A 25,320-nucleotide genomic window follows, 5' to 3' on the forward strand; every position below is an offset into this window, starting at 1 on the left:
TCACACAAACGTGGAAAATACCTATAAATCAAGGAGCTTGCAATGAATAATGAACACTATTTAAAGCCATCTGAAATAAGTGGCAGGTCAGTAATGAGGCAGTAAAGGATTTCAGGAGTTCTAAACAAACTTTCCCTTTAGGTTGCCTCCTTTTTAGGAGATGAACAAAATAAAATGTAGATACATTCCACTTCAGTCATCTATCTAATGTATGCAGGAACTGGACAGATCTCTGGGGCTGGGATTCGAGCTGGTCAGGAATTTTTCAATGAAACCTTTTTTGGAAAATACTAATTAATCAAAAACCTAAACATTTTGCAGAAAATGATCATTTTCAGAGTTTGACTCAAAATATTTTGGAAAAAAAGTTTTGATGTTGTCACGGCATTTTGTTTTGACTATTTCTAAACAAAAAATTACAGCTTTCTGGTTCAACTTTTTATTTCAAACTCTAAGCTAATTACAGTAAATAAATAAATAAAAATGGTTGAAACATATATGAAAAGTTTCAAAGTTATCAAAACATTTCAACTGTCCTGAACCAAAAAATTTGTTCACATTTTTGTCCCAGAAAAAATTGAGATGGACTTTTCATCCCAATTTGGATCAAGAATTTTTTTTCAAAATCTTAAAAAAGATCATATGATAGGAAAAACTTTTTCTCGTCTATCTCTAATTGAGATGCAGAATCCTATGGCACCAATCCAAACTGATTCATAGTGATTAAAAGACATTGTAAGGGTATATCTACACTTATTAGTGGAGACAGTTACATGTCCGTGTACTGCTAGAGCAAGTACCCTGTACTCACACTGAGTAACCACATATGCCTTGCTGGCAGGGCCAGCTCCAGGCACCAGCTTGGCAAGCAGGTGCTTGGGGCGGCCACTCCGGAGAGGGGCAGCAGGTCCGGCTATTCGGTGGCAATTCGGCGGACAATCCCTCACTCCCGCTCGGAGTGAAGGACCTTCCGCTGAATTTTTTTTGGCTGCCTGGGGCGGCCAAAACCTTGAAGCTGGCCCTGCTTGCTGGGCATTAGTGTACACGATGTACAGACATATTCCTGCATCCACAGTGCCCTTTTCTGGTATGCAATGTTAGTGCTAACATTTCAGGGGCAGTATCCCAGAGCCATGTGTCTCACTGGAGACACTCTAGGAACCACTTTGCTGCATGTTGCTGGAACTGTAGGTTGCCTTTATGCATTTGATGATGGTAGGTCCCTCTCATCTCTCCATTACACCAAACTGTGTTGGAGACATGGAGCAAGTCCATGATGATGTGGTTCTGCTCCTGCTCACTGGAAAAATGTTCATGTGGTGCAATACTAGATAGAATTCGCTTTCATGTACATTTTATAAAAAGGTTGCTCTGTTGGTCTGTTTTAAATGAACCAGTTTGAGTTTAAGATGCCTTTTATTTTGCAGGAAAGTTTTCTCATCTCTTAATAGACTAGAACAGGACCAACTTCAGTTGGTTAGAGAGACAAGCTTTCACACTCATAGACCTGAAGAAGAGCTCAGTGTAAGCACGAAAGCGTCTCTCTCGCTAACAGAATTTAGTCCAATAAAAGATATTACCTCACCCACTTTGTCTCTCTAGAACCAAGTTTGGCTATTTGAGTGCCAAAATACCACCTCAAAGCGCAATGTGCAATATTGGGTCCACAATTCACGGGATAAGGGTCTTATTTAAATCCCCTTGAAGATGTAAGGCTGAAAATCCCCATACAAGGACAGCTCTGCCAAGTGTCCAGTCTCTAATCAATTATGTAAAGATGCCTGAAGCAGCATCACTCACTGTGATTCATTCCCACAAGAGTACAGCATATTCTTCTAGCTCAGTAGCAATAGTCTCAGCGGCTGTTTGCTACAGAAGCCAGGCAGACATGAGAAACGTGGTTGTGATAATAAGTGTAAGTTAACTACATCCAGTTCTGTCTGCTATCGGGCAATTCAAATGCTCACAGAAAACATGCAGTCATTGAGCTCTGCTGCATTTATTTCAGTGGCAAGTTTAAATATAAATACATTTCTGGAATAGCAAACAGGGAACAACATTTTGTTGGATTTCATTGCACAGACCTGGACTTCTTTTCCCTGTAGAACGGCATCTCTTTTCCATTAAGCCAGTTTTAAAGCATCATGCTTTCCACAGAACCTCACCCATTTCTCAGAACCACCACTGATATCATAGGAGAATGGCCATACTGGGTCAGACCAATTCACCTAGCCTAATATCCTATCTCTAACAGTGGCCGGCACAGGCACTGGCTTCCTCCTTTCCCCAGTGGTGCTCAACCCCCACTCAGCCCCACGACCCACCCCCACTCCACCTCTGCCCTGCCGGGATAGGTGTGACCCACTGACCCAACCCTTCCTGCCCAGGCTTTCCACCCTCCATGCCTGGCTGGGCCCCCGTGACGGACCCGCCTCTCCTGGTACCATGTCTTCCCAAGGCAATGCCTGGGGGGCCCCCCACACACAAACAGGGTCACTTGCCCCCTCCCCCAGATTTGTCAGGGTTCATGCCAGAATGTGGCCAGCAGCAGCCTTTTGGCACTGGGTGGGAGCGAAGGGATGGGAGCTGCTTCCAGCTGCAGGAGAGGAGGAGCGGGGAAGGGATGACCTGGCCCATGTCTTTTCAGAGCTCAGTTCCCTCACCCACACGGTGTGGCTGGAAACAGCTTGTGCCCTCCTGTCTGCATAGTGTCAAAAGGCAGACAACGCATCCAGGCTACTGCTGGCCACCAACATAACCCCTTCCTTCCTGCACAATAGCAGGAAACGGCTGGGTTAAGCCCTAAGGATGCATTGTACACCAGGGCTCAGGGAACCTGACAGCAGAGGCTTCAGCAAACCCAGCCAGAGAGGGGACTCAGCAAGGGAGGGTGGTTAGGGGACAGAGGAGCCCCACAGTCCCTGGGGGCAGGACCCAGGAAGGAGGGTGAAGAAGGTGCTAAGCCCCTGCCCTGAGGGCTGCTGTGGAACCTGCAGTTTCGGGGCATGAACAGGCTGGAAATCACTTCGCCCCGTCCATCACTCCAGAGCTTAGCTGAGGGACGGAGAGGCTTCCCCAAGCCAGCGCTCTGTGGGGTTTTTTTGGCTCATGCAGGGCTCAGCTCCTCCTGGCCAGTGCCCCAGACCAGAGGGTCTTGGGCTTTCCCAGGGCACCGGCCCAACCAGAGGCAATGGGGGAAGGAAGGAGCCTGCCAGCCATGCTGTTGGTGAGCTGAGTGCTCCGACCAGGGGCTGGTTCTCCACATAGCGCTGGGAGCAGGATGCGCCCCGCCGGGGGGCATATGGAGGAGCAGCAGGGCTGGCGGAGGGGTTGTGAAAGACAAAAGCAGAGAGAGGACAGTGGAGGGGGGTGGGAGGAGTACGTAAAGGGCCGATGACTGGGCAGTAGAGGCGACATGTAACCGTCTGCTACCTGGCGCCTACTCACACTCCCCAGCCACTGCAGCTCGCAGCATGCAGCTAGAAAGGACAGGGCCATGCTGGCTGAGAGCCAGCACACAGTGTGGGCTGCACAGATGGACCAGCTGGGAGAGCGGCTGGCCCCACATGCTGCATCTTCGCCCTGCCACCAGCTTTGCACACCCACCCCCATCATCGGCCACTGGACCCCCCACTCACCACTGTGGGTGGGCAGCTGGTGAGAAGGGATCCGGCCAGCAGCAGGACCCACTAGTACTGTGGGGAGGGGAAGAGACAAAATATGGGACAATTTGCCCCCTTTTTAAAAAAAAAAAAAAGTCGGACACCTGCAGGAGGGTTTAATTACGGGACTGTCCCTTTAAAAACAGGACATTTGGTCACCCTAAAAGGCCCAAAAAGCCTTAGTATGAGCATCTCACCAAAACTGACCCTAGATCATAAGCTAGCCATGACCCAATAGCACAAGATAGAATGTTGTGATAAGTGAACTGCTGACAGGAAACCACAAGATGCTAGGTTATAGCAGCTTAGGATATTTTAAGTTTGGACATCTGCTGATGTTCCTTCCACAAGAATACCATGGTAAATGATTGACATATATGCTAATAATATTGAGGTAAACAGACTAGTAATCTATGGGAGAATGGCACCCCAACATCAATAAGGTGAGGAAATGCGAAGGCAGAGGGGATGAAACCCCTACTGAATTCGCCTTAGGCATAGTAACACATTATAAAAGTTGCATCCTAACCTGCGTGCCTTGGGGATGTAACTCTTGGAAGATGCGAGGATGACAACCACTAGTGATGGTGATGAGGAAGATGAGACAGAGGAGGAAAAAAAAAACCAAATACTTCAAGTTGTTCTGCAAGGAATGGTTTGAGTACATGGATGCTCAGATGGCCATTCTGTGTTATTTCTATCTTTCTGGGTTGGATTGTTTGTAACATTGCTAACTTTGTTAAGAAAACTTACTCAAATTTAGGAAAAGCCTTCTGTAATTGTGTTACAATCACGCATGTCAGGGTTCACAAATTTAATAATACTGTGCCTGATCTTGGGATGAGAACCTATCAAACCTCAGAGTGTTAACTGAGAATTCTTAAGTAATCAACATAATTAATAAACAATCAATAGATCAGGCAACACAAAGGCCTAAGCTGTATTTGACAGTCAAAAAAAAAAAAAAAGAAAAGAAAAAGAAAACCCCCACCATATTCATCACCATGGTACTGTGGAAGTGACTTGACTACATTGCATGCACAATGAAGATAAATGCTCAGTGGGTGTTATTCATTTTAGCTCTATTGGAGGATTATGATTTTTATATATACACATATACACACACACACACACACACACACACACACACACACACACAAATTTTTAGTCATGTTCCAACATGTGTTAATACATTCAGTATAAAGACAGAAATTTGTTCTTGGTCATGTTTAATCCTATATCACTTACAGGAACCAAGGCTGTAAGATCCAGACCATTTTTGTAGCTCCATGAAGCATGGTGTCTGTTGAGGTTCCCAACGTGGGATGGATGTTGAAGTGTTGGTAGAGGTGGGGTGTTCCAGGCTTCATCAAACATTCACAGCTTTAAATGGACTGATTCTTGCAACATCACAATGAGGCAAAGAAGTTGATAGAGCCTCCACATCATTAATATCAGTTTTCACATCAATGACTGTGCCATATTTTCATGAAGATTGTTAACTACAATGTCATAGCTTCTTAGTGTCAGACTACTGGCAAGGAATGCTTTTCTTGGAGACCCCATGTCCACCCCATGACAGGCCATGAGACTCTCTATTACAGAGTGCTTTGCAGCTGACAGCCCCTTGACACTGAGCTAAAGAATGGAGAGTGAAGAACCAATGATTACTACTCCAGTGCCACTGTAACTGGAATCCAGATTCATTCTACTGTTTACTACTTTAGTTTCCCTCAGAGGGTAATCACAGGGTGCACAATGAGAACATAGCAGCATTGCTCAACATCTGCTCAAATGGAGAACTGACATATGACTCAAAACCAGTATATCTAGGAGTAACTCTAGCTCATACACTTTACTATAAGGACAACCACAACAAGGTAGCTCAGAAGATTAAGAGTAGAAATGGCCTTTTAAATAAGCTTGCAGGATCAACTTGGGGAGCTAATGCACCAACACTGCAGAGTTTGGCACTAGGTTTCTGCTATTCAGCGGGAAACTAACCACACAGAAGCACAGTAAACTCTTCCCACACACAGTTAATCAGGGCCAGCTTTAGGTCAATTCCACCAATTCCCTGGAATCGGGCCCCGTACTAAGAGGGCCCCGCGCCTTAGGCACCTTTTTAAATTTTAAAATTTCTTTTTTTACTCACCCGGCAGTGGTCTGCTCCGGGTCTTCGGCAGCATTTCGGCGGCAGGGGATCCTTCAGTGCCGCGGAAGACATGGAGCGGACCCCCCGCCACTGAAGTGCCGCCGAAGACCTGAACCGCCGCCAGGTATTCGAATCGGGCCCCGCAGGTCCTAAAGCCGGCCCTGCAGTTAATTGATGTGCAATTGGCTCAAATGATAACAAACAGGGACTATGAGACCAACAGACACTGAGTGGTACCAGTCCTTTCTACTATCCCAACTCCAAACATCAGGCATTATATTGCCGCAAAGGACCTCCTTGACAAAAATCCAGGAATACCACAACTGCCACTTTTCAAAGATATGGCAAGTGACTCACCAAAGGAGCAGTATGGCCTACGTTCCTGGCCATCTCCCTGGGAGATGTGGTTACATTATGGTGAGCAGAGAGGGAACAAGCTGCTCCCTTTGTAAGGAACTCCTTCCACATCACTCAGCCTGATGAGAGACGGCCTGGCTTCTAGCACCCACGCTACTTCTGGTGCAAGCTCAAACATTTCAGATGCAGGGTGGAGAGGTGTGTGATAGATGACCACACCTTGGGGCCTAGGAATGGTCATCTATGTGGCTGAGGTGCAGTTGAGGATGCTGCACACCTCCTGATTGACTGCTCATCTGGTGCCAATCCATCAGGCCTTTTTAGACACCGTACTCAGAGGGCTTGTCTACATTACCAGCTGGATCGACGGGCAGCGATCGATCCATCGCGTCTAGTCTAGACGCAATAAATCGACCGCCGAGAACTCTCCCATTAACTCTACCAGGGCGAGAGGCACAGGCGGAGTCGACGGGAGAGCATCAGCCATCGACTTGCCGCAGTGAAGACACCATGGTAAGTAGATCTAAGTATGTCGACTTCAGCTACATTATTCACATAGCCGAATTTGCGTAACTTAGATCGATTCCCACCCCCAGTGCAGACTAGGCTAGAGATTCATAGATTTTAAGGCCAGAAAGGACTATCATGATCATCTAGTCTGACCTCCTGCACATTACAGGCCACAGAACCTCACCCACCCCTGTAATAGGCACATAACCTCTAGCTGAGTTACTGAAGTCCTCAAATCATGATTTAAAGATCAAGTTACAGTGTATCCACCGTTTACACTAGTTTAAACCTGCAAGTGACCCGTGCCCCATGCTGCAGAAAAAGGCAAAAACTGCCCAGAGTCTCGGCCAATCTGACCTGGAGGAAAATTCCTTCCTGAACCCAAATATAGTGATCATTAGACCCTGAGCATGTGGACAAAACCCAGACAGACCCCTGGGAAAGAATTATCTGAAATAACTCAGAGCCCTTCCTATCTAGTGTCCCATCACCAGCTATTGAAGACGTACTGCTGACTCCAAAGCTACTGAATGCCAACACGTGTTTGATGCCTACTTAAGCCCTCTTGACTTTTTTTGGGGGGGAGGGAGAATTTACACATTTCTTTATCTCCCTACTTGATATTTTGAACCTTTTTTCCATTTTTACTGTACCATTTGTGCATTTGCTAATAAAACTCCTGTGTCATGGTACAGATATTTGTGTCTTCTTGTGATAGCTAGCCACGGCCGGCTCCGGGCACCAGCTCGCCAAGCAGGCGCTTGGGGCGGCCACTCCGGAAAGGGGTGGCACATCCAGCTATTCGTCGGCAATTTGGCGGACGGTCCCTCACTCCGGCTTGAAGCGAAGGAGCTCCCGACGAATTGCCGCCGCAGATCACGATCACGGCTTTTTTTTTTTTTTTTTTTGGCTGCTTGGAGCGGACAAAACCCTGGAGCCGGCCCTGTAGCTAGCATGTGTTAGGATGACTAAAAATTCAAGTGTAGACATACCTCACATCTGTGAGCCTATGCTGATTTACACCAGCTGAGGTTCTGGCTCTTAAATTTTAAAGTTAGCACTGGAACCAAAAAACTGCCCATCTTCATGGTTTTCAAAATATGGATCCGGATAGTATGGCTTGGTCCTATCTTTATTTAAAATACTTTCCCTGTCTGCCAATATCACATCTTTCTCTTGATGTTAGAGTTCAACAGATTTGGAGGTTAAGTTTGACTAAGCCCCTACCCCAGGTGCAGAGGCTTACCTGAAATTTAAATTAATCTCTTTGGATCCAAGTACACTGCATGAAGGGGCGAAGTACAGAGTCTCTCTAGTAATTCAGAGAAGCAGTGGCAGACTCACTACTAGTCATGCTGTGTAAGTGGGGTCTTGATGGTGGCAGATGAACCACTCCTCTATTCTAAACCATGTCTGACAAATAAATCACTTGCCACCTATAATAAATATCCTCCTATTTACCAGCTCTGCTGCCCCTGGCCCTGCCTTTTCTAGGTTTGTTCCATGTTTTCCAGCCACTTATTTAATCATCATCTAATTCTTTACTTCCCCATGAAAGCCAGTACATGACAATATAGAAGTTTGGATTAACACAGTCTGCTTCTGAGGATGCTGTAGTTCTACTAGTTCTTAAAACTACATTGCTACTTAAAGCATGGCTACTGTTGCTCATGTTAATGTTGTTTCCCCCGTTCAGTCCACTACAGAAGTGATAAATGAAGGGCTAACCTGTTCTAAAGTGCTGTTTTTTCAATGTTTCTGAATTCAACAGGAGCTGTGTACTCAATACCTCTGAAAAAAAAATCAGGCCACAGCCAAAGCACAGAAGTATAAAAATTCATTGAGACCTGAAGAGAGAGCAATCAGATCTCTGTCCTACTCCAATTGTGAGGAGTTAGTCCTGAGTCCTGACCTTGGTTTAGTCAGGACTGCTACTTTGGAGCACAATGATGAAGGGTTTTCTGCTCCTCTTCTTTATTATGTGCTTTGGTAACAAGTGTAACATGAATGTGAGGGTAGGGCTCTTAATCTTCTTTGAGTGGATGTTTGAGAGCCTAAGGGCTGCTGTTGAGAAATATCTACCTCTCACTTGTTGTGGGCTAACTTGCAAGGTCCATGACAATCAGTTGCAGAATCTACAGTAGATTCATTGGTGGATAGGGATCAGTGCAGGTTGGGAAGCAGCAGCAAATTGTCTTCAGCTGGTTTCATTTAGGAGAAAGGCCATCATATGTACAAGGTGCAGGCTCTTTGTGAATGCCTGGTCTAAGCTGAAGTAGAGCAAGTAGTAGACTTTGTTCTTCAGTTTGAGCCAGTTGTTCATTCAGGCTGCAATTGCCTTCATGCACATGGATATCTGTGACAGCGTGGTGGCAGAGCTGACTGAAAAAGATACACAGAGCTGCATGTTATGTTCTTGGCAATGCAGCCCTTGTCATCTCAGTATGACCTAAGGGGGACATCTAGAGGATAACCAGCAGGAATTTCAGTATTAGGCTCTTAGAGCTCTTGGGCAGGAAAAGCTGCCCATCAGGATTCCCTTGACACCTTTGAGGAGCAGTAGGTACTGTCTGGGGTTCTCTGATCCATGTCCCCTTCAGGTTCCCTTTGTTTGACCCTTTGACCTTCACACCTGTCCCTGTTACATTTTTGGTTGTCCCCCATAATTATTTGAGTTCCTGGACTTTGTGGATCCTCCCCACAGGCTGGGGGAGAGTCCTTTAGCAGTGGGCAGGCTTGTGCCCACCCACTTCCTGGGACCCAATATGGGGGAGGGAGGGATGATTCCAAGGCCAGCTGGGAAGAAATAAGTGAAGTCAAATTAATGAAATTCTATTGTCTCCTGCTAGGGCATGTTGCCAGATCAGCAGCACTTTGTGGTCAATGGTGTCTAAAATAGATAACAGGCTAAGCAAGGTAACATCAGCCTGTTTTGTTTCACTCTACCACTACTCCATCAGTGCAGTCTTGTTTCCATGCCTTGTCTTGAAGCAATACTGGAGGGGGCCTAGCATACCAGTTGCTGGAATCTGTTCAATACAGTAGCTAGTGGGGTCTCTAGCATTCAGTGTTAGTCCAGTTTGACCTCTTGAAACTATCACAAATTTCAGGGTATCAAGGTCTGATTAAATTTAGTGTCAAGTTTCACAGCTGATGCCATCCACCAAAACCTGTTTCCTATCCTCTGCCTGAAGTTTTACTTGATCACAAATATGAGACATTTCACTGAAGCTGGGGGGCTTCCTTCTGATTGGGACTCATTGATTTGATAACCAAGAAAGGATGTGCAAAGTTTATGGTGAACGGTAACAAGAACTAGCCCTAATGCTGTGTTGCTTATGAAAACGTAGTGAAATGAGGGTACCACACACACACACCAACTTTGCCATTTTGCCTGGTACAGCACCTTAAAAGAAATACTTTTTTCCCCTTTAACTACTCTCAGTAAAAATAAATAAATAGATAAATAAATAAATAAATAAATAGTCATCACAAAAACCCAACACTCATGACAAGTTGCATGTTTAAAGCACTACACAAACATTCATTCATTCACACACGCCTCCAACACCTCTGGATAATAGAACTAAGTACCCCCATTTTAGAATCAGGAAAGATGCTGAGAGGTTAAATGGCTTGTACAGTGCCAATGATTTGATGTGTGATTGCTAATCTTGGCTCAATCAGGAGTTGGAGGATTCCAGTCCTATCCTGAGTGCAGGGTATCCAGTTTCTTGGAGACTACATTCTAACAACACTTAAAAGTCACAGCTATGTAACAACCACTGGGAGATGGGATCCTACAACATGTGAAGTTGATAGTGATGTGAGTCCTGACCTAAAATCTCTACTACTGAACAGAGACGTAAGAGACACATGTAAGAGAGCAGAATACCAAGTCGACTAGGCATTTCATAACTCCTATATGTCAAGTTACAAAGCACTGCACCTCAAAACATACACAGCAAACACCTACTCATCCTTAAATACCAATACACTCACTAATATTCCCCAATATACAGATAGGCTACTTAGAATAGGAGGAAATTAGGAAACATTTCAGTTACTGAACAACATTTTCACTTCCAAATATTCATCTAGCTTTCCTCTTCTCTGGGGAGGTAATGATTTCTAGTGGTGAAATCATGGGGCTCGGAAGCAGGACTTTTTGCTTCTAAACCCAGACCTTCACTGGCAGTGCATTACCTGCAAAGACTTTGCATTAGTTTGGCTAGTTTCTTGAGCTCTGTGCCTCAATTGATCACTCTACAAAATATGTAAGATACTCACCTACCTTGCAAGATTCTCATGAGGCCTTATTTTCAAAGCACTTTGCGACCTAAGGAGTTCTGCATAAGTATATTAGATTGATTTGTTAGTTGCTTCTCTTGCTACCTTAATTAATTCCACATTAGCAACAGAGGGTCCTGTGGCAGCTTTAAGACTAACAGAAGTATTGGAGCATAAGCTTTCATGGGTGAATGCCCACTTCATCAGACTTGCGTCTGATGAAGTGGGCATTCACGCACGAAAGCTTATGCTCCAATACTTCTGTTAGTCTTAAAGGTGCCACAGGACCCTCTGTTGCTTTTTACAGATTCAGACTAACACGGCTACCCCTCTGATACTTAATTCCACATTGTAACTAATGTTAAAGAAATGCCACCAGAATTTCTTTAGTACTATGCCCTTTACCATACTTAAAATGATTAGAATAGAAAAGAAAGAAAAAGGTCCTGAAATGAACAAAGTTGGCTATATTAATAAGCTCTCTATTAATCTACTCCTATTGAATAAGGTGTAGTTACTGTAAAATGTTAAATTGCTACTTTCACCAAATCCCTTCTTGTTTTGATTGCCTATCATTTACCTTCTCCAGCTCTGTAATCTGTTTTTCATAGTAAGGTATCCAGAAGCGTGAACAGTATTTCAGACAAGGCAATATAACGGGATCATAGGTTGGACCCACTACGTGCGTCAGTTTTCCCTTCAGTTTCTCAAATTGCAACCAGGCCACTTATCCATCAACACCACTCCTGGTTGGGGTCCGAATTATTAAAACAATATCACAGTTCAAATGTCAACTTTGCAAAAAAAACCATTTCCCCTCTCCCCCCATTACTTCAGCCCTTTCCTGGACTCAATAGTTCTTTCCCCAAAACTTTCTCCCTTCCGATCTCCCACATGTGGGCTATTATCAGGTGATCCTGATCACCCAACTGAACTGCCAGACCAAGCCCAAATCCATTACCTAGGGCCCAATAACTAGGCACAGGTGGGGCTATGCCCAACTCACTAAAAGAACCAGTCCCCTCCTCAGACGGGCACCAAGTAATTTCTTGTAACACTTATGATGACCAGACTTGGCTCTCATTTGCAAAAAAGTGTAAATCCTGTGTAAATCCCAAGAAGTCAATGGAATTATTCCTGATTTATATCAGTATAACTGAAAGCCAAGTTTGGCCCAACACCACCTTTTCCATACCTTGAATTTGGTTTATTAAAAGAGAAACTGTTTCTGACAGTCCATTCTGTTTGAGAGTGAAGCTGCAGACAAAAATGGAGAGGAGATGACAAAAGACATTAAAAACTAAACAATTATAAACACCTGTTATGTGGCAACGAGATGTAGTACATGAACAGAGGAGATAATAGTCTAAAGCTGCAAAACGGGTTTACTGAACTGCTAGAGATAGTATCACACAAATGCTAGGTATACCTTAAAAAGGTTTTTTTATATAGTGAGTCAGGATAGAGTTATGAGGTTTGCACTATGTGGCTGACAATGCACCTGCCCCTGTGGATAAATTAAGGGCTTCATTTAGCTTAGTGCTGCAAAGATTTTGATATTTACATTCACTCCCATTCCTCTCAATTAAAGTTGCCTCTAAAAAGGCTTTTGTTTTTGCTTAGCTGTGTATTTGACTGCAAGCCACCCAATACCATGTCAGAGCAATGTTGATGTGTGACTCTGTTCCCATTTATGTTAAACTACCCACATTTATGGCACAGCAGTATCACTGCAACTTAATTGTGAATAATGGTTTGCTGCTTAGTGCTGATCTGCCATTTTTATCACTTAATTAGGACGATCCAAAGAAAATGTATTTTCTTACAGCTTTGTAAGTGCTTATGAGGCATGTTGCGAGCCCTATAATATTTCTTACCTCAGCCAGCTGCCTGGCACAATCCAGGCTCTAAGTAAAGTTATCACCGGTCTGTTTTATTACAAGATCAACCCCATCAGCTTTTTTTTTTTTTAAATAAAACCCACTCAAAGCTTATGGAATATAGAAAACTAAAAGTACATGAAAATCTGGATGAAAACACACTATGATTTCCAATGAAACTTCCAATTTACTAACCAAAACAGTTGAGAATTTCTAATAAAACTTCTTATAATGCCACAGAGGAAAGTGTTTCATAGTCAGACACCTTCATAAGGATGAGGTCTTAATAGAAATATTCTACCTGGTAGAAGTTCTGATCCAAAATACAAAATTGAAAGGCTTCATATCAGTGAAATATGACAAAAGACATTAAAAACTAGACAATTATAAACATCTGTTATGTGGCAACAAGATGTAGTACATGAACAGAGTAGATAATAGTCTAAAGCTGCAAAACAAGTTTACTGAACTGCTAGAGATAGTATCACACAAAAGCCATTTGTTAAATTTAGATGATTCAATTCACTGCATTGTATCTGTAAAACAAAGCTTAAGTACCATGTGTGACAATCTGAAACATTTTATTATATGCCATGAAAATACAAGCCATGTGAAATGAGGTACAATAAACTATAAGTATAGTTCTTAGACATATCACCTTTAGTACTATTTTATTTTTATTCTGGTAGCCCCCACAACATGGTAGACCCTGTCTACACACTGGAACACGCAACCCCTCCTCCAAAAAGATCACAGACAAGAAAACAAGCAAAAGCATTCTATGATTCTATGATTGAAAAGGCAGTGTTGTGAAAGGGCTTGAAGGCAAGCAACAGAAGCTTAAACTTGATGTGGTTGAAAACAGGGAGTTAATGGTGAGATTCCCAAAGGAGGACATGGTCAGAGTGACAGACAAGGTAGATGACCTTAGCAGCCATGTTTTGAACAGACCTGAGCAAGGCAAGGGATGTGTCAGAAAGGCCAGACATGAGGAGGCTGCAGTAGTCAAGACAGGAGCTGAAGAGGGCCTGAATGAGTTTTTTCACAAGGGAGAGTAAGTCAGAGATAGCTATTAACTGATGGGCCTTAGTGACAGGAAGGATGGTGGTGTTGTCAAGCAAACAACATGTGTTTTAATATGGCTAAAAACAAAGAATGTTGGCCATAATTACAGGATGGAAAACTATCTCAGGAAGCAGTGACTGAAAAAGATTTAGGAGTTTTGGTTGATAATCAGCTGAACACGAGCTCCCAGTGTCACACTGTGGCCAAAAGTGCTGACACAATTCTGGACACAATCAGGAGAATCTTGAGTAGGCGCAGAGAGGTTATTTTACCTCTGTATGTGGCAGTGGTGTGACCACTGCTGGAATACTGTGTCCAATTCTGGTATCCACAATTCAAGAAGGACGTTGAAAAGTTGGAGAGGGTTCAAAGAAGAGTCATGAGAATGAATAAAGGATTAGAAAACATGCCTTATAGTGATAGACCTATGGAGCTCGATCTATTTAGCTCAACAAAGAGAAGGTTAAGTGACTTAGTCCCAGCCTATAGGTACCTATGTGGGGAACGAATATTTGATAATGGGCTCTTCAGTCTAGCAGAAGAAAGTATAACACAATCCAATAGCTGGAAGTTGAAGCTAGACAAACTCAGACTGGAAAAAAGACAATTTTTTTAAAAAAGTGAGTAACTAACCATTGGAATAATTTACCAGTGGATGTGATGGATTCTCCATCACTGGCAATTTTTAAATCAAGACTGGACATTTGTCTAAAAGATCTGCTCTAGGAATTTTGGGGAAGTTCTATGACCTGTGTTACACAGTAGGTCCAACTAGATGATCACAATGGTATCTTCAGACTTCTAAATCAGACTCAATGAACAGTGACACAGAACAGAGAAAATGGAGAGGATTTTGGAGGAAAGATGAGGTATTCTACCAAAGTGTGCCAAGATACTTTATTTGTAATAATTACATCCCCCAAAATGTGGCTTAACTTTAGGAACTACTAAAAACCACCACAATCCACAATGGAGAACTTGGACAAACCTCATGTGAGCAAGCCTAATAAAGGATCAGATTTCAATGCAAGACCTACAATACACAGGCACACAATGTGGAACCAATGGAGACCACCTCTGACTTCAATAACTAATGTACTGAACTGCATCTGCCTTATACCTATATGACATTAAATATCATATACATATGCTCAAGCTGTTACCCTGAAAAAAAAATCTATGAAACATGCACACATACATACTATAATGGTTATCTCATCATAAATAAACTATGTTTAAAAAAAAAAAACTAAAATAAAATCAGTGTCCTGGGATGTTGACCCAAGACTCAGCATAAAGGTATGTAACTAGAAGTGACAGGTCTTCCTTTTAAGGATAAGAAAATTCTTTCCCATAATCAAAATCATTTTGTAATTTTAGAAAGGGTATAGATCAATGTCTTGTCCATTGTTAAAATGGACAGTATATTTCTCTGCACATCTCACTTCCTAGTAACGTTATCTTGCCTTTATTCAGAGTGCACACAGCACTCCCAGCTAAGGTTTTAAGCTTCATACATAAATATATTCCCCGTCCCCCGCGATTCTCAATCAAGTTGTCCGTATTTATAAAATGTAAACACATGAGCATTTACATTAAAAATAAAAAAACAACTATCCAAAATGATACTGATTTACAAGTATCATTTTGGATACTAGACATCTTTACACTCCCTTCGTGGGTTCAGTTCTGCCACCTTGTCACCTCTTAACTCATTATTAAGGTATATCGGTAACCGGCAACCACAGTAACACAGTCCTTGCATAGAGGGCTGGCATCCTCATAAGGGAACAATGAAGTAAGAGTCAAAGACTTACCTTCCAATTAACAGAAACTCCCCAAGCACTCCAAGGCGTCTCATGGCTATGAGGATCCCCCTCACTGTCATTCCTTCACAGAAACAAACCACAACCCTGGCCTTGGGTAACCTTTCACGAAGCTTCCGCAGCAGCCGATCAAAGCTCTTTTCCCCAGCATTGCTGTAGATCTTGTCTGAGTGAGCGATGCACAGGCCTTCTTGGGCAGCCAGCTCTTTGAAGGCTTCCATTCCACTTTCCCCATAATTTCCTAAACAAAATAAATTATGAGTTTTAATGCAACAGCAATAGCATATGACAGCCTGTTAAGAGGGGATGGGATGGTGGTAAAAATCTTCTCAGATCAGCTAATAATAGTATCGTTGACATTAGGGGGAACCAAGGAGATTCTTCTTTTATTAACTGATTAGTGGGGCTGTTGCATTCTCTGCCTATAACCCAGTACTCTGTATGTAATTAGAATGTAACAGAACAATGAGAATTTCCTTTATCTTAATTATACACAACTTAACAACTGGAGGCTTTTGCTTTCTTACTTTCATTAATAGTGGATGCTCTACTACAGTTGCTAGGCTATTCAAATAAGGCCTTCTGCTGCTGTTTTGGAGTTCCCATGTGGAAATGAGTTGATCACAGCACATATTATGAGCATTAATTGTTGTGAATGACACCAAGAATTGAGAGGAACGTGTGTTTATTTTTTCCTCTCATTTCCCCAGAAGTACCAGTGGTATTCCTTACACTAGAGGAGAAAAGCACAAAATTTACTCAAAGTAGAAGGGGACGTAAGCAAAGAATAGCACCACCGCTACATTCCTGCCAACGTCAAAATAGATCTATGGGGGGGGGGGGCGGAGGAGAACTGATTCTCTGGTGCCCTACACCTTGTGTAAAGATTTACACTAGTGCAAAAGTGAGTAAAATGGAAGTATTATGATTTTGTAGCATTTTATACTTACTTAGCCCTAGTGTAAAGAATTGACTAACATGAAGGGCAATGAAAATCTCTAGTCCAGTATTTGGTTTTCATGTACAATTTTTTTTATACACACATCAGTTTCTGGGATAACTGCTCAAATTAGAAATATTTGAAAATTAAGACTCCCACAAACTTTGGGGGTTCAGATAAAATGGAACCTGATTCTGGAACTACTCTTGGTTTTGCTTTTATTTAAAAAAAAATCCAGTCAACAGTTATATAAAACCAACTCTGCTTTCTGCTGCAGAAGCTCTGTGAAGACAATCTATATTTGTGACATTACAATTCATTACCATGAACATGTTTGTCAAACCACTACTAATCAGGCAATATGAGCAGACTGATTACAACAGAGAAAACTCCCCTCTATGCATAAGTATTTTAGTTATTAGCAGTAACAAGAAAGGGGCACACATGAAGTATTATATTTTGTAATGTTTGCTGGAGTGTGGCAGTGATTCTTGAACTGTTAATACCTAACCCAACCACTGTGCCAATCATCTGACTACTGCTACACATATACCTTTCTTGTGAAACTACACAGATGGAATTGATCGTGGTCACTAGGCCAAAGAGTACAGCTTCAGTTTCTTGCTTTCCTTCGGTGTGAAATTTTCAAATTAGTAAATACATAATAGGATGGTTTCAAAATAGCATTCTTCCTAAGTATCAGAGGGGTAGCCGTGTTAGTCTGAATCTGTAAAAAGCAACAGAGGGTCCTGTGGCACCTTTAAGACTAACAGAAGTATTGGGAGCATAAGCTTTCGTGGGTAAGAACCTCACTTGCATCTGAAGAAGTGAGGTTCTTACCCACGAAAGCTTTTGCTCCCAATACTTCTGTTAGTCTTAAAGGTGCCACAGGACCCTCTGTTGCTTTTTACAGATTCAGACTAACACGGCTACCCCTCTGATACTTANTTTGACTGGGAATGTGAGGCATCACCTGATCTTTCACAAAATATTTGATTTCATTTATTTAAAAAAAAAAGGCCCTTTGTTTCATCAGGCTTTCATATCATTCTAAATTTTGTTTCCTTACTAAATTCTCACACTGGTAACTATTTTTTCAGGGTCATAGTTTCTGTCTTGGGAGAGCATTAGGAAGAATGTAAAAAGCAACAGAGGGTCCTGTGGCACCTTTAAGACTAACAGAAGTATTGGGAGCAAAAGCTTTCGTGGGTAAGAACCTCACTTCTTCAGATGCAAGTGAGGTTCTTACCCACGAAAGCTTATGCTCCCAATACTTCTGTCAGTCTTAAAGGTGCCACAGGACCCTCTGTTGCTTTTTACATTCTTCCTAATGCTCTCCCAAGACAGAAACTATGACCCTGAAAAAATAGTTACCAGTGTGAGAATTTAGTAAGGAAACAAAATTTAGAATGATATGAAAGCCTGATGAAACAAAGGGCCTTTTTTTTTAAATAAATGAAATCAAATATTTTGTGAAAGATCAGGTGATGCCTCACATTCCCAGTCAAATTTGGACATACCTTTCTAGGCCCTAACCTTGCAGTCGCTGCAAAAGCTCTAGCAGGATAGGGCAGTAACATGAATACTCTTCTTTATAACTTTGCTTCAGTCACCAGACTGATATGGGACCAGATGCCATGGAAATCTTGAGTACTGACCTGGCACTACTGAGAATTTTTATTCTTTTGGAGTCCGTCTGTGATACCATGCAATCTGAGGAAGGGTCTCTTATATAAGACAGTAATTCCACTGAAATCATGTGACTACTTCTGGAGTATGGTTCTACACAAGAGAAGTTAAGGGATCAGAATCTGGCACTTTGTGGTTTTTTTACACAGACATATGAAATGCATGCGCCAAGTTATTTTTAAGAGGTTCCTTACTTCTAAATTAATAGTGCCCTAAAGTATATGCAATGTAGAGTGGGATTTTAAAATGCATTCCTTGGCCTAACTCTGCTCCCATTTAAGCCAATGGTAAAACTCCCTTTAATTTCAGGGGGAACAGAGGCCAATGCTGAGCAATTATAGCATTATTTTTGATAAAAAACAAAACACTAACTAATTCTGTGTGACAACTAAGAACACACCTGTCTGTAACAAAAGAGCTTAGTATCTACTCTAAGCTATGTAATTTAATACTATTGAACAGGAATGTATAATACCAGGTGCCAGTAGATGAAGCGTTACTGCACATCAGATCACTGGAAGAGGATATTGTTTTCTTTTCAAGACTGTTTGAAGGAGGAAAGAGCCAAGCCCAAGTGTGGCTGTCTTTCCTTTGTGAAAGATATGTTGTTGTATCCATGTTAGGCCCAATATATTAGAAACACAAGGTGGGTGAGGCAATATCTTTTATTGAACCAGCTTCTGTTGGTAAGAGAGACAAGCTTGAAGAAGAGCTCTCTCTCTCACCAACAGAAGTTGGTCCAATAAAAGGATATTATCTCTCCCACTTTGTCTTTCTGTTCTACCGGTCAGAAGCCACTTACAATCTAGCATGTACGTGGATGCCTGTGTGAACTAGATGACACACTGTGAGCTCGATTACCCACTATATTTAATTGTTTATGATTTTTTCCTTGTTATTCTCAGTATATTTCTATCCTATTCAGAAAACAATACGAGCTCCATCTGGTGGCCAAAGTAAAACCCTTAAGCAAAGTTTATGTAACCTAGTGGGTGAGTGCTTCCATTTCAATGGTAGCAAGTTCAAATCCTATTCGAGTTGAGTTTTAATAAAAGTTCTTCACATCTTTATTCTCATTGCCAAATAGAAAGTATTCCCCTCCCCGCCCCCAACACAGATGGTAAGGCCATATTCTTCCTTCATGAAATAACTTATACATATCTGAAGTCAGAGCCAAGTGCAATTATCTAAGGCTAGAATATTATTCTTAATCTTTACATCCATAAATGGAGACTATTTTAGCAAAAATGTTCAGACTTTAATAAAAATAGAATATATAACATTAATCCATAGGATGAGCATATATTTCAGACAAGACAGCTAGAAGCTTCATCATAACGCTTTTGCACTTATCTAATACAAGGATATCAACATGCTTTAAAAAATTTAGCCTCATTAATTAACCTCTGTGAGATAGATAAGGTATTCATTTTATAGCTGCAGAGAGAAGTTAAACTACTTGTCCAAGGTCACACACATTGAATGTGAAAGAGTTGGAACTAGAATCCAGGGGTTCCATCTGAAAGGCAATATTGCCTTTCTGTTGGAACTGTGAACTCTCTGACAAGTATATCCATATTTTCTTTGTCAATAGAAATGTCCCCCCCTACCCCAACCCCATTTATGAATGGAATGAATTGTTTTATGGCTGTTTTAGCCTGAAAATTTTAGTCAGCTCTCTCAACCCCCCCTTGGTGCAATTAGAGATTAATTCTTATCACTTTACTCAAGCAAAACCAACAACTTGAGAACTCATGTGACACGTAGCTTGAGTAGGGGGGGAAAAAAAAAAAGACATTTCAGACATATAAAAATGTGTTTCCAGGTAACAGCCCTGTTAGAAAAGAGTTAGTTTTATAAGCAGTCGAATTAAACAAGACACAGTTAGACCCAGCTCCCCACATCAGAGCTTTCATCAATGCATTCAGGAACCGCAGCAGTAGTGGTGTTTTATGTGGTTTGAAATTATTTGGTTCATTTTATTCTTGCTCTCATTTATTTATTTAAGAAAAATCATTCTACGTGGCACATGTTTTATTTGCTAATAATGCCCCATTCTGCATTGAGCTCTGCAAAGATTCATGGATCTCCCTGCATGGAGCTCATTGCAGGATCCATCAGTGGCAGCCAGATGTTTAAGGGAACCCCAAAAGTGGTCATTTTGTTCAGCTCAGAGTCATATTAACCTGGCAGCATGGGGAAGTCTGCACTTCTGTCTGCAGAGATGAAGTTTGAAATTTAGGCCTATCAATCCAGCATCTTTCGTTTATTCAGAAAAGGGGGTGGGGAGAAGAAAGGGAAACATAACATAATGGAGGAAACAGCTACTTATGAGATGGATCTCATAGCCTGCTCTAACAGAGTTAGTAGAGAATGTAACCTCTCATGAGAGACCCCAAAGAATACCATCAAAAGAAAAGAAAAAAAATGATAGTCTCCCTCTTCATGCATGTGGACAAAGATTCAAGACTTTAAAAACAAGTAACAAGACAAGCAGTACAAGACACTTACCTGTCTATATTATAGATAGCACGAGTATAGTTAAGATTGCCTGGCACTTTCCTAAGCATACTTTCAATTGCTTATGTATTTGCCACATTTATCTTGCTCTAATACCAGTAGAAATAAAAATCCAGATCAAAGACAAAAAGAAAGAAAAATAGAACAGTACACAAATACGACAGCCATCCAATCTAATTTTGTCACATAAGGTTCCCTTTCTTCTCCCCAAATGGACATTCAATTCATCAACTATTTTGTGCATCATTCTTTCTTCTCTCATAATCATATTCTGTCTCCTTCTTTCCTGGTCAGAGGTACATTGCTAGGGGGTGACATTAGACAAGTTTCATAGATTCCAAGGCCAGAAGGGACCATTGAGATCATCTAGTCTGACTTCCTGCATAATACAGGTCATAAAACTTCCCCAAAATAATTCGTAGAGCAGATCTTTTAGAAAAGTATACAATCTTGATTTCAAAATTGTCAGGGATGGAAAAATCCACCATAACCCTTGGTAAATTGTTCCAATAGTTATTTACTCACCTTTAAATATTTATGCCTTATTTCCAAGACGCAAGGTGACAGTACCTACGGCAATGTCTTTTATTATTATTTACTATAAAATTCTTCTTTGCCTCAGTTAATTAAAAGCTTTTTTGGTACAAAAGAAGAAGGTGGATGAGGACAAAGAGGGTTCTGTCATAATAAAAAAGCAGCCACTAGACTTAAAGCTTTCTAATTGCAAAGGCAGACTTAATAGCTGGAAAGACTACAGTGTGAGCATGAGTAGATTAGAGTGTACCTTATGGTATGTCCCACTAACTAGTTTACAGGAAGCAGTAATAATGTCTATTACCAGATTAGGGTGCACAGTGAGGAACGGTGCTAGAAATGAAGGATATTGTTATTGATGGCATAACTGCAAAAGGTTAGAATTTTAATTTTGTAAACATTCTATGTTTGGTTTTTAGCCAAAATTATTCATAGCTCGTAACAGACTCATAAGATTTCCTATACTTCCTCTTGGGAGAGAGTATTAAATAGTGTTTAAATCACAAGACTGAGCAAGTCAGGAGATTTGGGTTCCATTTCTTAGTCTGTCACTAATGCTCTTTGTCTAAAATTAGAGAAAGAGCATTAAACTTCCTATGCCTCGGTTTCTTCACCTGTAAAATCAGACTAATACTTTACTATTTGAGCAAGGTGTTGTGTATTTTACTCAAAGGTTTGTGAAAAGATATGTAAAACTATCATATAGAATGGGAAGTATTTTTACTATTCCCCATTTGGCTAGTGACCCAGGCTATGCAAAAAAGTAAAAATGTACTGTCATGGGATCCCCTCACCACAAGTGGTGCCTCCTCCTGGCAGCTATCTGCCCATTGTCCCTATCACCCTGGAGCCTCTCATTTGCAGAGCAGCAGCTTCTGACCTATGGCTTGGCCCTCTGGCCAGGTCACTAAGGTCCTTCCCTTCCCGGGAAGTCAAAGTCCTTCTAGACCAACTGCCTGGCTAGCATCTCTAATACCCTGTGCCACGTCCCAGTGGCTGGTAGGGGAACCCAGGTTCACCCACGGCCGGCTCCAGGCACCAGCTCAGCAAGCAGGAGATTGGGGTGGCACATCAGGCTCTTCGGCAGCGGGTCCCTCGGTCCCTCTCAGAGGGAAGGGCCTACCGCCGAAGAAAAAAGCGACGCAGTGGAGCTACTGCCAATCGCGGCTTTTTTTTTCCCCTCCTGCTACTTGAGGCGGCAAAAACCCTGGAGCCGGCCCTGGGTCCACCTTCTACACTGGGTTCCAGCCTAGGAACACTATAACAACCAGCCAGGGTCCGTAAGGTCCTACCCCTTACTGATGTTTTGCTAGGCTTCTACCTAATTATCCATCTTCCCTCTCTTGCTGGGTTTGCTACCCCAAACTCCCTCTTCCAAGGGAGTAACTATAGATTACTTCCTTGTAGCTTCTTGTCACTGACAGCTCCTGGGCTTTTTATAGGTCCCTCCTGTTCCTGCCCAGCTAAGCCTGTTTCCAATTAGTGGTCTGCATCCTCACCCCCTTCAGGAGCAGCCTGAACAGTTAATTGGCCTGCCTAGCCACTTTAACCCCTCCAGGCCTGGTATGGGGTGGGCACTCATCACCTGTGTATATCTCTGGAACTTTTAAAAACAATTCTCCTAACTTTATTTCAGTTTGCCTAACACTTTTTTTAAAAACAAACAAACAAAGTTAACGATAAAACCATCCACAGTTGCAGAACAATGAAGTGTGTTTACTTGTGCATAAGTTTCAGCCCCATCAACATAACCTCCCGTCTCCCAGATTTCTCTATAACTGTGAAAAGGGCCAAGTTCCACATTTTCCCAGGATGCCTTGTCCCAGACTAAAACTACAACATGGATCCTAGAAGGGACTACATTTCCCAGAAACCCTGCTCTTCTGTACCTCAGACAGAGGCCAGCTGTGAACTGCCCCAAAGAGACTTCTCTTCCTATTCAGCAGAGTTCCAGCCAAGGCAATTCATTGAACTTTAGCCTCAGACCCTAAAAACAGTCACCAGCCTGGGCTTCATTTCATAATCCTGACTGCTTTTGTGAGACCGTTCCTGCTCCGTCACTTTGTCCCTGCTACTATCCCCTCACATTTTAAAGAGGAAAAGCTGGAACATGGAGCACTGGTACAGGAGTTTTCTTTAACAGCCTTAAAAGGCCAGTACACCTGATTACAACCAGAAATACGGCAAGGACAGCCTTTCCCATAGTCATTTCCCACAGCCTCTATCATTTCCATTTTTGATCCCAACCAAAACAAAGAAGTAAAGAAACAGGCAAAAAAAAGTGAACTTTATTAAAATTTTTAAAAGATTCAAGTGTAAGGGCAGGAGAAGATTTACCTTGTTTTATTTTAATTAACTGGCAAGGCCCTGCTCACTGCTTACACAAAATCTCCCCCCCCCCCTTTTTTTTTCAGAAAAAGGTCAATGTTTTGTATTGATTCTCGAGTTTATGGGGGTGCAAAAAGGCCAAATATTAGTTCTCAGAAACAAAATGGACAAATTCCCCCCAAATCTACCACAATTTTCTCTCTGGGCTAGTCTCATAAATCTTATCATTGTTGGTAGCCAGTCATATTTGATTGGAATAATTATTGTAACCAACCTCTGTGACATTGTGCAGTCTATATGGTTTTATAAAAACATGATAATAAGTGAATATAATGCAACTGGGATATGCTACATGCAAAAGGTCTCTTGTAAGGTATCATTACAAAGCTCATAATCTACTGAGTGTGATCATTCTATTTGTAGAAATGTACCACTCTTGTATCTAAAACTAGAAATATAAAACATAACTCTGAGGGCCTATTGTAATTATGTAAAGTGTGGGCCATTAATGATGGTTTGGAATCTTGATGACTCCCATTAACCAGGACCATTGTCTGCAGATGGCTGTGTTTACCTGTGAATCTTCCTGTATATGTGTGTGCTGGCAAGTGGGCAATCAAGTCTTGCAGTGACATGTGATCATGTCACCTGAACTGGAATCCATCTTTAACCTGGTGCTTTTCCAGGGCGGGTGGAAACCCAGAGGGACAAAGGGTTCCCACCTTATGCAAAAGATATATAAAGGGGTGGAAGAGAACAAAGGGAGAGAGGAGTCATCATGAAGAATCCCCTAGCTATCACCTAAGCTGGAACAAGAGCTGTACCAGGGGAAAGAATTGTGCCCAGGCCTGGAAGGTGTCCAGTCTGAGAAAAAGCTTACTGAAGAATCTGTAAGGGTGCGATTATCTGTATTCAGTTTAATTAGACATAGATTTGCGCATTTTATTTTATTTTGCTTGGTGACTTACTTTGTTCTGCCTGTTACCACTTAGAACCACTTAAATCCTATTTTCTGTATTTAATAAAATCATTTTTTATTTAGTAATTTACTCAGAGTATGTATTAATACCTGGGGGAGCAAACAACTGAGCATATCTCTCTATCAGTGTTATAGAGGCCGAACAATTTATGAGTTTATCTGCATAAGCTTTATGCAGGGTAAAACGGATATATCTGGGTTTAGGCCTCATTGGGAGTTGGGCATCTGAGTGCTAAAGACAAGCACACTTCTGTGAGCTGTTTTCAGGTAAACTTGCAGCTTTGGGGCAAGTGATTCAGACCCTGGGTCTGTGTCTGGAGCCAGACGGGAGTGTCTGGCTCAGCAAGACAGGGTGCTGGAGTCCTGAGCTGGCAGGGAAAACAGGAGCAGAGGTAATCTTTGCACATCAGGTGGCAGCTCCCAAGGGGGTTTCTGTGATCCAACCTATCACAACCTCTTTACAGGAAGCCAGAGCAAGTGCTGTCCCCACAATGTTTGGTAGTATGCTGGGTATACCATACACTCAGAGGTGAGCACTATAGGTGCACAAGCATTAGCTCTCACTGGATTCCCATACTCACAGAG

General features: G+C 42.1%; 1 protein-coding gene across 2 annotated transcripts in view; it reads right to left on the minus strand.

Moving 5' to 3' along the window:
• The window catches only part of GRM1 (glutamate metabotropic receptor 1), a 260,224-nt gene that overhangs the window by 192,301 nt on the left and 42,603 nt on the right, over window positions 1-25,320 (minus strand). For both annotated transcript variants that reach the window (XM_034765469.1, XM_034765470.1), the window contains exon 3: window positions 15,737-15,986. In XM_034765469.1, coding sequence (XP_034621360.1) covers window positions 15,737-15,986 — 250 coding nt within the window. The remainder of the gene's footprint in view (window positions 1-15,736; window positions 15,987-25,320) is intronic.

This window comes from Trachemys scripta, chromosome 3, assembly GCF_013100865.1.
Source record: "Trachemys scripta elegans isolate TJP31775 chromosome 3, CAS_Tse_1.0, whole genome shotgun sequence".
Classification (NCBI taxonomy): domain Eukaryota; kingdom Metazoa; phylum Chordata; order Testudines; family Emydidae; genus Trachemys; species Trachemys scripta.